The sequence below is a fragment of the Schistocerca nitens genome, chromosome 1 (assembly GCF_023898315.1).
Source record: "Schistocerca nitens isolate TAMUIC-IGC-003100 chromosome 1, iqSchNite1.1, whole genome shotgun sequence".
NCBI classification, from domain to species: Eukaryota; Metazoa; Arthropoda; class Insecta; order Orthoptera; family Acrididae; genus Schistocerca; species Schistocerca nitens.
In genome coordinates, this window is record NC_064614.1 from 592,804,652 (window position 1) to 592,819,947 (window position 15,296).

The 15,296-nt window shown below is 43.1% G+C and overlaps 1 protein-coding gene across 4 annotated transcripts in view; it reads left to right on the forward strand.

Annotated features, from left to right (window-relative positions):
• LOC126256014 (proton-coupled amino acid transporter-like protein pathetic) overlaps positions 1–15,296 on the forward strand; it is a 374,111-nt gene that overhangs the window by 319,042 nt on the left and 39,773 nt on the right. For all 4 annotated transcript variants that reach the window (XM_049955447.1, XM_049955449.1, XM_049955450.1 and 1 more), the window contains one exon: positions 11,081–11,353. In XM_049955447.1, the coding sequence (XP_049811404.1) occupies positions 11,081–11,353 (273 nt within the window). The remainder of the gene's footprint in view (positions 1–11,080; positions 11,354–15,296) is intronic.

Genomic DNA, 15,296 nt, shown 5'->3' on the forward strand with positions numbered 1-15,296 from the left:
CCCATCAAGAAGGTAAACTGTTAGTGGTGGGAACAATCAAGGTATCATCAACAAAAAATAAAAATAATTTGTACAATGTATTAACAATAAACTGTCATAACTTTGCTTAATACTATTTATACTTCAAGTAAAGCAGTTATCAGTCTGAAGGTTATTTTGTACTACTCAGGGTCCTGTTGGAGGTGGAATGCCTTACACTTTCTCTGACTTTTGAATTGACTGATCCAGCCATTTATAGGGGGACCTACAGTTGTTGAACTGTAGGTATTCTGGACCACCATGCAGCTCGCCATTTTTCACATCAATAAACATTGCCAGAGGTGAAAGAAGTGATAAGTGACAGACAAAAATCCTAAGATTGATTGGGGACCAAATCAGAGACCTTTGGATTTATAGTTTGGCACTTTACCACTTTTCCTTTTTTCTTTTTTTTCATTTTCTTAACTATTGTTCATAGCATTTGGTTGGGGCAGATGTCATCTGACACTCATTCAAGTTCATCACTGATCACTTTACTCAGCTTTTTTTATTGCAGAGGGCAGCCTGCCCTCTGACCAAATATGATGACCTACCAAGCCAGGTACCACTGAGCCACCACACTATACCACATGTACCAGCTAAATTTCAGCTAGTAAATTAGAAGGGTAATGCATACTTTAGAAAAGCTACTTCATTCTCAGTTTTATTAAATAGCCACTCTTTATGATCTGTTAGTATCTTAATATTTGCTTGAATACTGTGGTATTTTCCAAAGAATATAGTCACTCCTGTCTGGAACAAGAGACGCCTGTAAACAGTACACTACTAGTTAGCCAGCCAGGTTTACAATGAAACACTCTTACTTGCCATGTGGTTAACAGGTACTTTAAATCCTCAAATCTAGATAACCTGAAAATTTTTCGGAGTAGCTAATGAGGTATTTGTTTTTTTGAAACTGGTAGGTATTTTAACGTTAAACTGACACAATCCAAGAAACTAAAATAATTATAAGAGAAACATACATGACAAAACTATTCAGTCAATGTAAATAGCACAAAATGTTAAAGAATTTGGCTCCAGAATGATATTACATAGGACACAAACACTCCAATGAGTCATTGAAAATAGTGTAGCAAACATTACTGAAAAAATATTTATTTTGTTTTTGTGTTTACTCTGAGTTACAATATGATCTTACATTTTGGCATAACACAGCTCACTGTTTGCAGCTTTTTTAGATGAATCTTTCTTTTTAAATTATAGAAAAGAAGGAAATAATAGAAATAATAGAAAAGAAGGAAAAGAACATTCTGTGAAGCACTATTCTGGAAAAGAGGATTGTCCACTTGGCATGAGTGTATGTTTAGGAGACTGCTGTGTTTGTTAAGAAGTATGCAATTAAAAATCCAAGTCTTTTGTGTAGAAGAATCTCCTGGCATTAGGGCAAGTTTGGGCATCCCCTAAGGGAGTCTCATACGATTATAAATTTTCAAAGAATATGTAAATCACCTAGCAGATAATGTTGGAAATTACACAAGGCTTTTCACAGATGATGCTGTTGTAGACAAAGAAAAATGACAACACTAGAAAATTGTTCTGAAATGCACGAAGTCACATAGGATTGGCAGTTGGTGCAGGGATTGGCAGTTGACCATCAACATAAAAAACAAAAAATAATGCACTGTGCATAAATATGCAGAAAGACCCATTAATGTATGATTACATAATTGCAGAACAATCACTGGAAGAAATTACATCCATAAAATATCTAGGCATATGCACACAGAGGGATTTCAAGTGAAACAACCATATAAAACTAGCTGCAGATAAGGCAGATGTCAGACTGAGATTCATTGGAAGAATCCTTAGAAAGTGTAGAATACCCACATAGGAGGAAACTTACAAAATTGTTGTTCAAGCAACGCTGGTGTTTGAATATTGCTAGTCATTTTGGAATGTGTACCATATCGGACTGATAGAGGAAATAGGATTGAAAGAAGAGCAGCACATTTTGTTATAAGTTCATTTAGTAACCACAAAATTATCATGGATATGCTCAGCCAACTTATGTGGAAGATGCTGGAAGAGATGCTTTCTGCATCAAGATGTGGCTACTGTTAATATTTTGAGAGTTCATGTTCCTAGAAGAGTCAAACAACATATTGCTTCCTCCTATGTATATCTCAAGTAAAGATCGTGAACATAAAATTAGAGAGATTGAAGCTCACATGGAGTCTTTTCAAAAATTTTCTTCTCACAAACTGTTTGAGACTAGAACAGGAAAGGAAAGAAGTGAGTCATACACAAAGTACCTTCTGCCACATACTGTAAGGTAGTTTGCAGAGTATAGAAGTGATGTAGATTTAGAATTATATATAGACAAAAGAAAGAGTGCCCACTGAACAAGTAACATCTACCCCTGTTAGGGGGAACATTTTAGTAAAGTATAAAAATTTACAATAGACTGTCCAGAAATGAAATCACTAGACACACTAGGAGGTCTTAAAGTCAGACTGAAGGCATATTCAATTGACTACTGCCTCTATAGCATAGAGGAATTTACCAGGGAGCAATAAATAAACAGCAGTTTCAAATTTCAATATGTCTTTGGACTTTGCACTGGGTGTGAGATATGAAAAATCATACCTTAGGTCTCCAAACAGGTATCTAGATGGATATTTTCATTTATTCTATAAGATACTAGCACAGTAGCCTGTGTGAGTATTTTGAATTCCACTTACTAGTCTTTTTAGTTGTCATTATAATGCAAATGCAAGTGGAAGACTTTGCTGACATCTGTACAATACCCAGAAAAATAAAAAATAAATCTTCATAAGTGTGAGTAGAACTCACACACCAAGGGTTCTCTACAAAGTTAATTATGTATGTAAATAGTTTGTCCAACCTCAACGGTTTTTGCTTGTTATTGATATCGATAGTGATGAGATATCAGTCCTAGGAATTCCAACACTTTCAGAGTTTTTCTCTTATTCGTACTGTGAAACCTGGCTTCTTGTCAAATTTCATTAGTCTAGATCAATGAGAAGTACTCTACAGGTTTTGATGAATGAGTTTATGAGTGTTAAAATTTGTGACCTAAATGGCCATATATTTTGACTGCGTTGATTTAGAAGCTTAAATGTTTTACACCACCAAGAGACATTAGACTTCAGAATGTGAAATAAATTTCAACTTGATGTGCCTACCCATTCCTAAGAAAGAGGGCTCCAACGCGTTGGGCAGACAGGCACATAGACGAACAGACGGACAACAAAGTGATACTATAATGGTTACTTTTTTACTGATAGAAGTAAAGAACACTAAAAATAATTAAAACAGTAAAGTGTGTGAAAAATGACATTAGCCAAAACTTTTGAAAATGCCATCTGGAACTTAAAACACCAAAATAGGAATATTTTGATGTGCAAATACAACCTCTGACAATAAAGTTCGGTGAATGTAATCAGAACAGTCAATAAGGCAGCCCTGGCGATTCACAACACTGCACCTGCGTAGCGGCCGGTGTTGACGACCTGCCCCCCACCGTAGTTCAGTTGACCATCGTGTGTATTCCGTGTCAGACCTGTTGGACTAAGTGCTTGTTCAGTGCATTGGTTGTGAAATGAGAACAGGACAATGAATGAGCAAAGGATCAATTTAAAGTTTTGTTTTAAGTTTGGCAAGACCCTGAAAGAAATTCATGCAATGTTGGTACATGTTTATGGGGATCAAGCACTGTTCATGAAGTGTGTGTACGAGTGGTTTGCCCATTTGTGATGAGGCTGGGGAAGTGTTTCTGACAATCCCCAGATCAGATGACTAGTAACTGCTCTCAGTGACAAAAATATTGAGAAAGTGAGGACATTAATCTCGAAGACCATTGATTAACTGTGTTCATGATAGTGGATGAACTGCAGATGAACAGTGAATCTGTGTGACAAATCCTTACCCAGGAGTTGGGGAAGAGGAAAACATGTTGTCGTGTTGTGCCTCATCACCTGACTGATGACCAGAAGCAGGCGTGTTTAGAGGCTTCACAGGATTTTGTCAAAACGGTGGATGTGACACCCAATTTCTTGAACCGTATTGTCACTGAGGAAGAAACCTGGTGTCTCTGGTACGACTTTGAAATGAAACGGCAAAGCATGGAATGCCGTTCTCTGACATCACCTCATCAGAAAAAGGTCAGAGCCAAAAAATCACGCATCAAAACGATGCTCATCACCAATTTTGATAGTCGAGGCATTATCCACAAGGAATTTCTACCTGAAGAAACGACATTACATGTTGCATTTTATGTTGAAATTTTGACCCATTTCATGCAACACCTACGCAGGGTACAATCCCAGTACACACAATAAGGTTCCTGGTCTTTTGTTCACGACAGTGCTTGCCCACACGCAGCCATTATCGTCAAACAGTTCCTGGCAAAAAACGGGGTTGTGCTACTTGAACATCCACCATACTCACTGGATCTCAGTCGTACGGACTTCTTCTTATGCCCTCAACTCAAACTTGCTTTGAAAGGAAAGAGATTTGACAATATTCCTGACAGCCAATGAAACGTGATGCAGCTTTTGAACACCATCCCAAAGGAAGGCTTCCTGCAAAGTTCCCAGGACAGAGATCAGCGGTGCATAGTTATGGGAGGTGACTGTATTAACATGATTCATGTTGTCTGTCGCACTTAACGTAGTGTAGACCGGGAACTGTCTGCTAGGCATGCCTGATGTAAAACTGACTGGGCACAGCCTGTGCTGCCCGAGTTGTTATTCCACCGGCAGAGGGCGCAGCCGAATTCTTACGTGCCCTCTGGTGGATGGGACTTTACTTGCGGCAACTACTGTCCGTGACGCGCCGTGCCGATGTGCGCCTCCCACGCGTGCCGATGTGTGCCTCCTGCGATCTTTCTGGTGGCTACTGCACTCCTCCTCCTTCGGGGGGGGGGTGAAGCCACTGTGATCCACTGTGTCGGAAGGTGGAGCATCATGCAGTAGCAATGACCTCCACATCCATTGGAATGCTGGAGTTGGGGGGATCTGCCAACCCTTGAGCCAGAACCTTCGAATACGGTTGGAAGTGACCCACACGAAGAGGCCCCCGTCATCCCACCACTGAAGCCCGGGACAGAACGAGTGACAAGCTGTCGAACTCCGGATCCCGTTCCACCTCCGGAGAGGCTAGACCCAGTTGCGGGGACGATGGGGAAGGCACGACCACAGGGGAACCAGCCTCCTGAGAAACCGGGCCTGCGAGGGGGGCCGGCTCTCGCCGGGGCATTTCTAATGATGGCGAAGCCGGTGCTGGAGCTACTGGAGGCTGCCAAGGCTGAGAACCATCGCAGTGTGGCGGAGTCACAGGGGGGAGGGGCAGTAGCGTCCCCTGAGAAAACAACATGGGTGCCAGCAATGGGGAAGCTGGCACCTGAGGGGTCGGAGGGTGGGTGCCCAAACATAGACATGGCTGATTTTGGTGACAACGCACCTCCCGGTCCACTGCCTGCAAGGTATAGAGCCGGTGACCATTGCGGCACAGGACCACCGCCGGTATCCAACGTGGATTGCGACCAAACCCACGTGCCCAGACCGACATACCCGGTGGAAAGCCAAGTACTCCGTTTTGCGAAGACTGGCGAGGACCGGGCCGGAGGAGGTGCAGCAGAGTCCTAGGTTGGCGCCCGTGAAGGAGCTCTGTGGGGCTGCGTTCTCCGATCGGTGTGGTCCCGTATGCCGTCAGGAAAAACGTCAATGCCTCCTCCGCAGAAAATTCGTGCACATACTCTTTCATCTGCGTCTTAAATGTGCACACCATGCGCTCGACTTCCCCATTCGATTGCGGATGAAAGGGGGGAGAACAAACGTGCTGAATACTGAAGTGCCTAGAAAAATCCTTGAAGGTCTGTGAAGTAAACTGAGGTTCATTGTTCGATTCCACGGTGACTGGCAAACCTTCCACAGAAAAGATTTTTGCGAGTGCCTGGATTGCAACTCCTGAAGTGGTTGAGGAGCAGTGAACCACATATGGGAATCAGGAATAAGCGTAAATGACAATGAGCCAAAAGCCATTGAGAAACGGGCCCGCAAAATCTATGTGAACACGTTCCCATGCCTGGATTGCAGGTGGCCATGAAGAGAACGCTGACCTGGGAGATGCCTGTTGGCTCACACACTGGGAACAGGTGGCCACCAAGTGCTCAATTTCTCTGACAATACTGGGCCAGTATACATGTCTGCGAGCCAAGGTTTTAGTACGGGAAACACCCCAGTGCCCCTCATGTAATAATGTGAGGACCTCCCTTTGCAAACTTGCAGGAACAATCACGTGAGGAGCTGTATCATCGGTAGCCAGAAGGAGAACTCCTTCCAAGACTGAGAGGCGGTCTCACAGAACAAAATAATTACGAAGAGGGTCCGAGGCCCAGCCTGGAGGTCAGGACGACCACCCCTGCTGAACAAGGCGAACTACTTGCCAGAGAACCGGGTCAGCTGCCGTTTCCCTGGCGACTCTAGAACTAGTGATCGGGAAGCCATCAACTGCTTGGCGGGATGCCACATCCAAATGAAAACACATAATCTCCTCCCGATCGAACTTAGGATCTGGGCCCACCGGAAGACGGGAAAGAGTGTAGGTGTTGGCATGCTGTCCGGTAGGGTGAAATGAATGTCATAATGATACTTAGAGAGGAACAAGGCCCAGCGCTGCAGTCTGTGGGCTGCCCTATCCACAATCTGAGAGGTGGGGCCAAATAACGATATTAATGGCTTATGGTCAGTGATTAACTGAAACTTCATGCCATACAAGAAAGGGTGAAACTTGGTAACAGCGTAGATACTGGCCAAAGCCTCTTTTTCCCACCTGGGAGTAATGGGCGTATGCGGGACTAAGAGTTTTAGATGCAAACGCCAGTGGCTACTCGGAGCCATCCGCGTTGCGATGGGCCAGGACCGCCCCCACCCCATACTGCGAAGCATCTGTAGCCAGGACCAACGGATTATTGGGCTCAAATGTAGCCAAACAAGGCACTGATGTGAGGAGGCCCTTCAACGAAGTGAACGCTCTCTCGCATGCAAGCGACCAATCAAAAGGAACACCCCTGCACAGAAGGCAGTACAGAGGGCGGGCTATGGTGGAAGGCCTGGGAATGAACCGGTGGTAATAGGCAATCTTGCCTAAAAAAGCTTGTAACTCCTTCAGCGAAGCGGGCCGCGGAAGGTCGACGATACCTTGGACCAAACTTCCTAGTGGCTGGACGCTGTGCCGAGAGATGGTGTAGCCCACATACTCAATGGACGGTTGGAAGAAGTTCGACTTACGTAGGTTGCAATGCAGGCCCACAGACCTGAATTTGAGAAAGAGGGTTCGAAGGTTGTGCAAGCGTTCCTTTGTGCTGTGGCCTGTGACAATTATGTCGTCCAGGTAATTAATACAATGACGTATTGTCAACGTGACGTGCTCAAGATAATGCTGAAATATCGCCGGGGCACTGCATATTCTGAAGGCCAACCGCTGGTATTGGTAAAGGCCAAACGGGGTGTTGATGACCGCCAGCCTTTTGGAGTCCTCATCAAGTGGTATCTGATGATAAGCCTGCGAAAGATCGATTTTTGAAAAATATTGGCCTCCCGCCACATCGGAGAACAATTCATCAGAACAAGGCAAGGGATATGTGCCCACCACCAATTGGGAATTAATGGTGGCCTTGAAATCGCCACAAAGACGTAATTTTCCCAAGGGTTTCCTGACGAAGCCCACTCACTAGAAGAAATGAGAAGAACGACCCCGAGGGTTGTCAGCTGGTCTAGCTCTGCTTTTACCTGAGGGCAGATAGCCAAGGGGATCTGCCTCGCGCGTAGAAAATGCGGGCGAAGCAACGCCTTCAACATTAAGTGAGCATCAAAGTCTGAAATACGCCCCAGGCCCTCCTCAAAGATATCCTGAAAGTCAGAGGTCAAAGATTCCAATGATTGATAGGGAACGTCTTTGGAGACCAACTGTATGGTGTCTGTGATAGAAAAACCGAAAGCTCGAAAGGCATCCAATCCAAAAAGGTTAGCGGAGCTCGCATCACTGACAACAATAAAAGTAAGAGGCCGAGTGACTGATTTGTAAGTAACGTCGGTAGTGAATTGGCCCATTAGGGGAATGAACTGTTTACCATAACTGCGGAGACGCCGGTAAACTGACGCAATGGGGGCGACCCAAGGTCGGAGTAAGTTTGTGCATTCAACAAGGAAACTGCCATGCCCATATCTACTTGCAGTAGTAGTCGGTGCGACCGAACCGACACCTCGATTAAGAGTTTGTGTGCCGATGCATCAGGAGCCTAGCCCAATGAAACTTCCTGAATGTCAACGTCCATGTCCTCTGTACCTGCTTCCTTCGATTCTTTTGAGGCTGAGTGGCAAACTTTAGCAATGTGTCCTTTTTTATTACATTTGTGACAAACGGCCCAACGCTGGGGTCACTCTGACCGATCACGATGTATATAGCACAACGCACAGGACGGTAACAGGGGCCAGCGGCTGGAACTCTGTTTACGCGCCATGCGGGAGCGGCCATAATGGCCAGATTGTACTGCTCGCACGTCGTCCACCCCAGACGCAGTGGACGCGGCCGCGCCGCCCTGAACCGCTGCGACGTCGCACCACATTTCCAACTGTTGACCTGCGGCATGAGAGACTTCATACGATTGAGAAATGGACAGAACTTTCTCAAGGGATGGGTCTTCCAACTGCAGGGCTCATTGCCGGACCTCCCTATCAGGGGCCGAACGAACAATGACGTCTCGCACCATAACGCGGGCGTACGACTCTCACAACTGCTCCGTGACAAAATGACACTTGTGACTAAGACCGTGCAGGGTAGCGGCCCACGCCTGGGAAGACTGATGGGGCTGTTTCTTGCATTAATAGAACTCGACCCTAGCCACCACAACATGCGTGCGGCGTCTATAATATGAAGACAGCAATGAACACAATGCGTCAATAGACATGGACGAGGGTTCCTGCCGAAGATGATGTTCATATGCGTCCCAATCCTCCGCCGTCCGCTCATACGGGGGAAAGGGAGGAGGGAACGGCACTGGAGCAGACTGCTTGTGTCGTGGTTGCCATGAGCTCCTTCTGCTGCTCAACCAAAACCCACACTAAACCCTCCATGCCATGGATAAGCTGTGAAACCGGAACAACAACGCAACAAGCAAAAGAATGACCCTACTCATCGCCAATTGTGTATTAACACGATTCACGTTGTCCATCGCATTTCACATAGTGTAGACCAGGAACTGTCTCCTAGGCATGCCTCATGTAAAACTGACTGGGCACAGCCCATGCTGCCTGAGTTGTTGTTGTTCCGCCAGCAGAGGGTGCAGCCGAATTCTTGCATGCCATCTGGTGGACGGGACTTTACTTGCGGCAACTACTGTCCGTGACGCGCCGTGCTGATGTGCGCCTCCTGCGATCTTTCTGGTGGCTACTGCAGTGACTATTTTGAAGGACAGTAAGATAACTGTAGTTCATAGTTCATCTACATTAATGTTATAGGACTATTCACTGAACTTTATTGTCAGAGGTTGTATGTTGGACATATAATTCATGAAAAGTACAAAACCGACAAAAAAGGTGCAAAATTAACAGTAAAGGTACAAAATTGGGGAGAAAAGTGAGAAGTAATTGAACAATAAAGCAAATTTTAAAATTACTGCTGTCAGATCTTCTTCTTAAACAAATATAAAGCAAATTTTAAAATTACTGCTGTCAGGTCTTGTTCTTAAACAAATAGAGCAGTTACTGCTTATAAATTTTCTGGGAAGATGAAAATGGTGACATTAGTCAAAACTGTGAAACAATGCCATTGTTGAGACTTCATTCCCAGCCTGAAATACATCTGTTCTTGTTTGTGTGGTAAGACATTTAACCCCAACAGGGAGGTAAGTAGAAGAATACTTAAAGTTGACATAAAATTTTCAACTTATGACAAGGGAACCACTTTCTGATTTTGCTACCAAAATTGTAATGTACTTTATTTTTACTTACTGTAAATTGGCTGAAGAGGGTGAGCAGATTAGGGTAGAGAGGTTGAGGGGATATGACTTTGGGGTTCTCCAAGGGAATGCACTGGAAATGCAAAATTAATTGTATCATGTTTGTTTCATCAAGCTCCCTGTACTGCCCAAATATAAACAGAATCAACATTCATTGTTAATCCTCAACAACTGCCAAGGTTGCTTTGACCTTATCACTTTACCCCTAACTGAAGATATAGGCAGCTCATTACAAAAACATTTAACTTACCAGTATTGCTAGAATATTCTCAGTTCTCTTAATGTAATGTGTAAAACCTGAATAAAATCTGAAGTGTTGCCAATACTGACTCCACAGTCTTTTCAGGGAACTGACTGTCAGTTTCTTGCTGTTAATGAAGGCAGTAGAAGCAATAATCAACGTACTGAGTATCTATACACATAAAAAAGGAGAGTGATTTTACCCAAAAATTATGCATCAAAAAGGCTTTGTAACCAGTGGACATGTGTACATGTATTTCAGGAAACAATAATCAAATCTCCTTCTTGTTCAGGTTTTCCACTTCTTGGGCAGATCTGGTCCACTTATTTGAGCAGATATGGACCATACATTTTTGCTGATGGGACACCCACAACTATTATATGTAATATTCATGATTAAAACATCTGCTACAGTTGGACACTCATTTTCTGTCTGACAGGTTTAGTGGTGTCAGCCCAATCTTCAAGTGTACCTGAAAGTTAAAGTAAAACAATATCTTTATTTTTAGTTGCAGATACACCCGAAGATGGGTCTTGGTCCCTGAAACCTAGTAGCAAAAAAACTTCAATCAATAGATCACTACGTAACTGTAGTTCATAAACATTAACATTAGATGCATATACATAAACATAAACATTAGATATGGACCAGTTTATTACCCTATTACTGCATGGCTTGTTATTTCATTATAACATAATTGAAGGTACTTCTAAGCTAAAAGAAAGAGATTTTTTTATTTGGATTTGCACAAATCACTTGAAACATATCCCTCACATCCTCATGTAACTTATGTTGTGTCCATTATGTGACTGTTTCAGTGACTGTGATACACTGACACATCTCCTGAAGGCAGCACTAGGCACAGGCATCTTGGCAATGCCAATTGGCTTCAAGAATGCTGGCTTGTCAATGGGTGTGCTGGGGACCGTTCTGGCTGCTGTCGTCTGCACACACTGTGCATACATACTTGTCAAGTGTGCACATGAGTTGTATGTCCGCACCCGAGTTAGTGCCATGAGCTTCCCAGATGTTGGTGAGGTTGCCTTCGCCAATGGTCCTGAGTGGGCCAAGAAGTTCAGCCGCACAGCTAGGTGAGTGACCCATCTTAGCATCCAGTGATGTGCATCACATAGTACTTGTAAGCAAAAGAACCCTAGAAATGATTAGAACACAGAGTTTTCTGAATTAGATGAAAGACATTAATATAGATCCACAAGGTCTCATATTGCCATGAGCTCTGTTCAGTGCACCGTAGCATAGCGGTTAGCATCACTGGCTTGTGTGTTGCAGTTTTCCAGTTCAAACACAACCACCAGCAATTACCTGTTTTATTTAGTATCAATCATTTCTGGAAGCTCCTTGAAATAACTTATGTTTGTAAATTCTGGAATATTTGATATTTGTATACATCTTAGCATTTTTGAATATTTTGTGGTTGTATAAATAGCTGCACTCTTCATGCTGTAGTTCAGTTCTGTCCTGACTGTACTTTGGTGTCAGCAATAAATTTGCTTTCAGTTCTAAATCTTGTACTTTACTGACAACACTGCCTTGGGATCTGACTCTATTGTAGTTTTTGTGTGACATGATTTGTGGAAACACTACATGTTGCAAAACATCTGCATCACCATGGCTTCAATTAGGCAACATTAAAACTGTTGGCTATATGGACAGTGGCCAGAATCCATAAAGTTCGTCATTCCTAAGATCTGTGTACTCAGGTGACAGTTGGATTCCAAGACAGCAGCAAGTCAGCTGTGCATTAAGCACATCAGGCATCTATCAATGGTGGTCACAACCCTGCAAAAGGGCTGACAGAATTAGACTGAGTCACTAAATACAAGTGGAATAATATGAAGTGTTTGGGAAATATTACTCCTGCTTGCACAACACAGACCACCAATGGTTTAAGAACAATGAAGAAAAGCTCAATAGCTGAGATAGATTCCAGGAAGTAAATGTTTTGCAACAAACAACAAGAAGTATGCTTAGCAGATAGGCAATTGAAGGACAGAGTGCAATGTCATGGGGAAACGACAAAGTCGAATGTATAGAATATTGCCCTATGTCACATTGGGAAACTGAGCATGACAGAAGCCAACAACATCTCACACTTAGTGAAAGAGGTTGCAGAAGACATATACCAAACTATTGTGGTAATGGATGACACAACAACAGAAGAAACCATCAAGTAGTGCCAGTGAATTGAGAAATGCAACAGAAAAGAGTCAGGCATAAGAGGTATGACTGCCAAATGCAGTCCCTAATGCAGTTGTGGAAGACCACCATGAGCTCACCTGTCTCATTCACCAGGTAGTAGGAGGAGAGATACAGCAGTGTATGGCAGTCAGAAATGTCAGAGTGAGTACACAAGTGATAGAAGTTGTGAATATTGGAAGTGTATGTTTGGAGGTAATGGAGAAAGTTGAAGAAAATGTGTATTGATCTTTAGCACCAATCTCTGTCACTTGCCAAATGTACCAGTAACAATGGACTCATCTAACTCAGACTTAGGCCACAATCATCAAATAGTAACCCAGCATCCAATCAATGCAGGTGCAACCATCTCCTCCTCCAAGTACAACACCTTGTAGAAGAACAGATAATTGGAGGGCAGAGGATAACATACCTGTGTGTTTACAGACATGTTATACTCTACAGCAGAGAGAAATGATGAGATTCTGATTATTACTATCCCGCCAGACAACAACCATCAAAATATTTCCATTCATGCCAGTCAACTGCAGATGAGCTGCACGACGAAGTCCATTGCCATACCCTGGACAAAACTGTCCTCCAACACCCCATAGCCATTCCACATTGCTGTGGAGAGGCACCAACCAGTCACCTAGCCACTGACTTCAGGAAAATTAAGTGAGATGACCATCTGCTGAGAGGAGGATGTCCATGGATGACAGTCCCCAAGATGTCATGAAATCTCATTGACATCATCATTGACGGCCAAACTGTGTGGGTGCTAGTTGGCTCAGGGGCTTTGTTTTCTGTACTATCATATGATTATCATTATCAGCTAAAGAGGACCTGTTCCATAATATGAAAGTGATTGTGCTGAAAGTTGCAACTGGGAAATATGTCCAGCAAACAGGAAGATGTACTGCAAGAATAACCATCAATGACAGAACACAGATATTCAAATTTTTAATTTTATAGGACATAATCATAACGTTATTCTGTGATGGGACATTTTGCAGGCATCACAAGCAGTACAAGTGGAAGGTCAGAGCTCCAGATTAATGAAGCTGTTCCAACAAGTACACATAGCAAAGTTTTCTCTTGTGGTTGTTTGATGTTTAAGACATTGTTATCCCACCATCATAAACAAAATGAGTTCCAGTCATCATTTTGGGATGTTGAGTTAAGCAGTGAAGCTTTATTCAATCACAAAAAGCTACTCAGCCTCACAAAGGAAATCTATGCTCCAGTGACAATAACAAACATTGCAGATGGTCAAAGAGAACTGTGGATCACCATCATGAGCAGATACCACTCATACCTAAAGGTATGTGTGTAGGGACAGCTGAATCAGTACAGGCAGGGCAACTTAGTGTTATTGACCAAGAATTGTGCTTGAACACCAATATAGACGTTGCAGGGGAGGAAGCTATTATTAAACTGCCAGTAGAATATGGCCTGACCAAGGAACAACATCAATGACAGCCATTTTGCACCAGTTTTTGGATGCTTCAGAATATGCGAAAGACCCATGCTAAAACACCCTGTCAACACTGGGGTTCAGACACCAATTAGACAGTGCTCACATAGACTGTCACTAGGTAAATGACAGATCAACCAGGAGGAAGTGGAGTAGATGCTGCAAGATAACATTATCGACTTTCTGATAGTCTTTGGTCCTCTACTGTGAACCTTGTTAAGAAGAAGGGTACCACATGGCATTTCTGCCTCAATTATCAATGAATGAATGAAACCATTCATCAAATGTACAGTTCGGCTTTAGAAGTCGTTTGACAACAGAAAATGCTATATTCTCTTTTCTCTGTGAGGTACTGGATGGGCTAAACAAAAAGTTTTGAATGCTTGGCGTATTTTTTGATTTCACAAAGGCATTTGACTGTGTTGATCTCACAATATTGCTCCAGAAGTTGGACCATTACGGAATAAGGGGAGTAGCTCACAATTGGTTCACCTCTTACTTCAGCAACAGGCAGCAAAAGGTCATTATTCACAATGTTGATAACGGCAGTGATGTGGGATCTGAGTGGGATACTGTCAAGTGGGGGGTGCCCCAGGGATCAATGTAGGGGCCACTCCTGTTCCTTATTTATATAAATGATATGCCCTCTAGTATTATGGGTAACTCTAAAATATTTCTGTTTGCTGATGAAACTAGCTTGGTAGTAAAGGATGTTGTGTGCAACATTGACTCGGTTTCAAGTAGTGCAGTACATGACCTCAGTTCATGGCTTGTAGAAAATAAACTAACGTTAAATCACAGTAAGACTCAGTTTTTACAGTTTCTAAGATACAATTCAACAAAACCTGACGTAATAATCTCACAGAACGGACATATGATTTGTGAAACTGAACAGTTCAAATGCCTAGGTGTTCAGATAGATAGTAAGCTGTCGTGGAAAGCCCATGTTCAGGATCTTCTTCAAAGACTTAATACTGCCATTTTCACTATTCGAACGGTATCGAAAGTGAGTGATACTTCGACACGTAAATTAGTCTACTTTGCTTATTTTCATTCACTTATGTGGTATGGTGTTATGTTTTGGGGTAACTCTTCCCATTCTAGAAGGATATTTGTGGCTCAGAAACAGGCAGTTCAGGCAATAAGTGGTGTGAGTTCACGAACCTCTTGTCGACCTCTGTTCACGAGTCTGGGTATTTTGACATTGGCCTCTCAATATGTATATTCCTTATTGTCGTTTCTTGTTACCAATTTTAGTTTATTCCCAACAATAAGCAGCTTTCACTCGGTTAATACTCGTCAAAAATCAAACCTCCATTTGGATCGGACTTCCTTAACTCTTGTGCAAAAAGGTGTGCAGT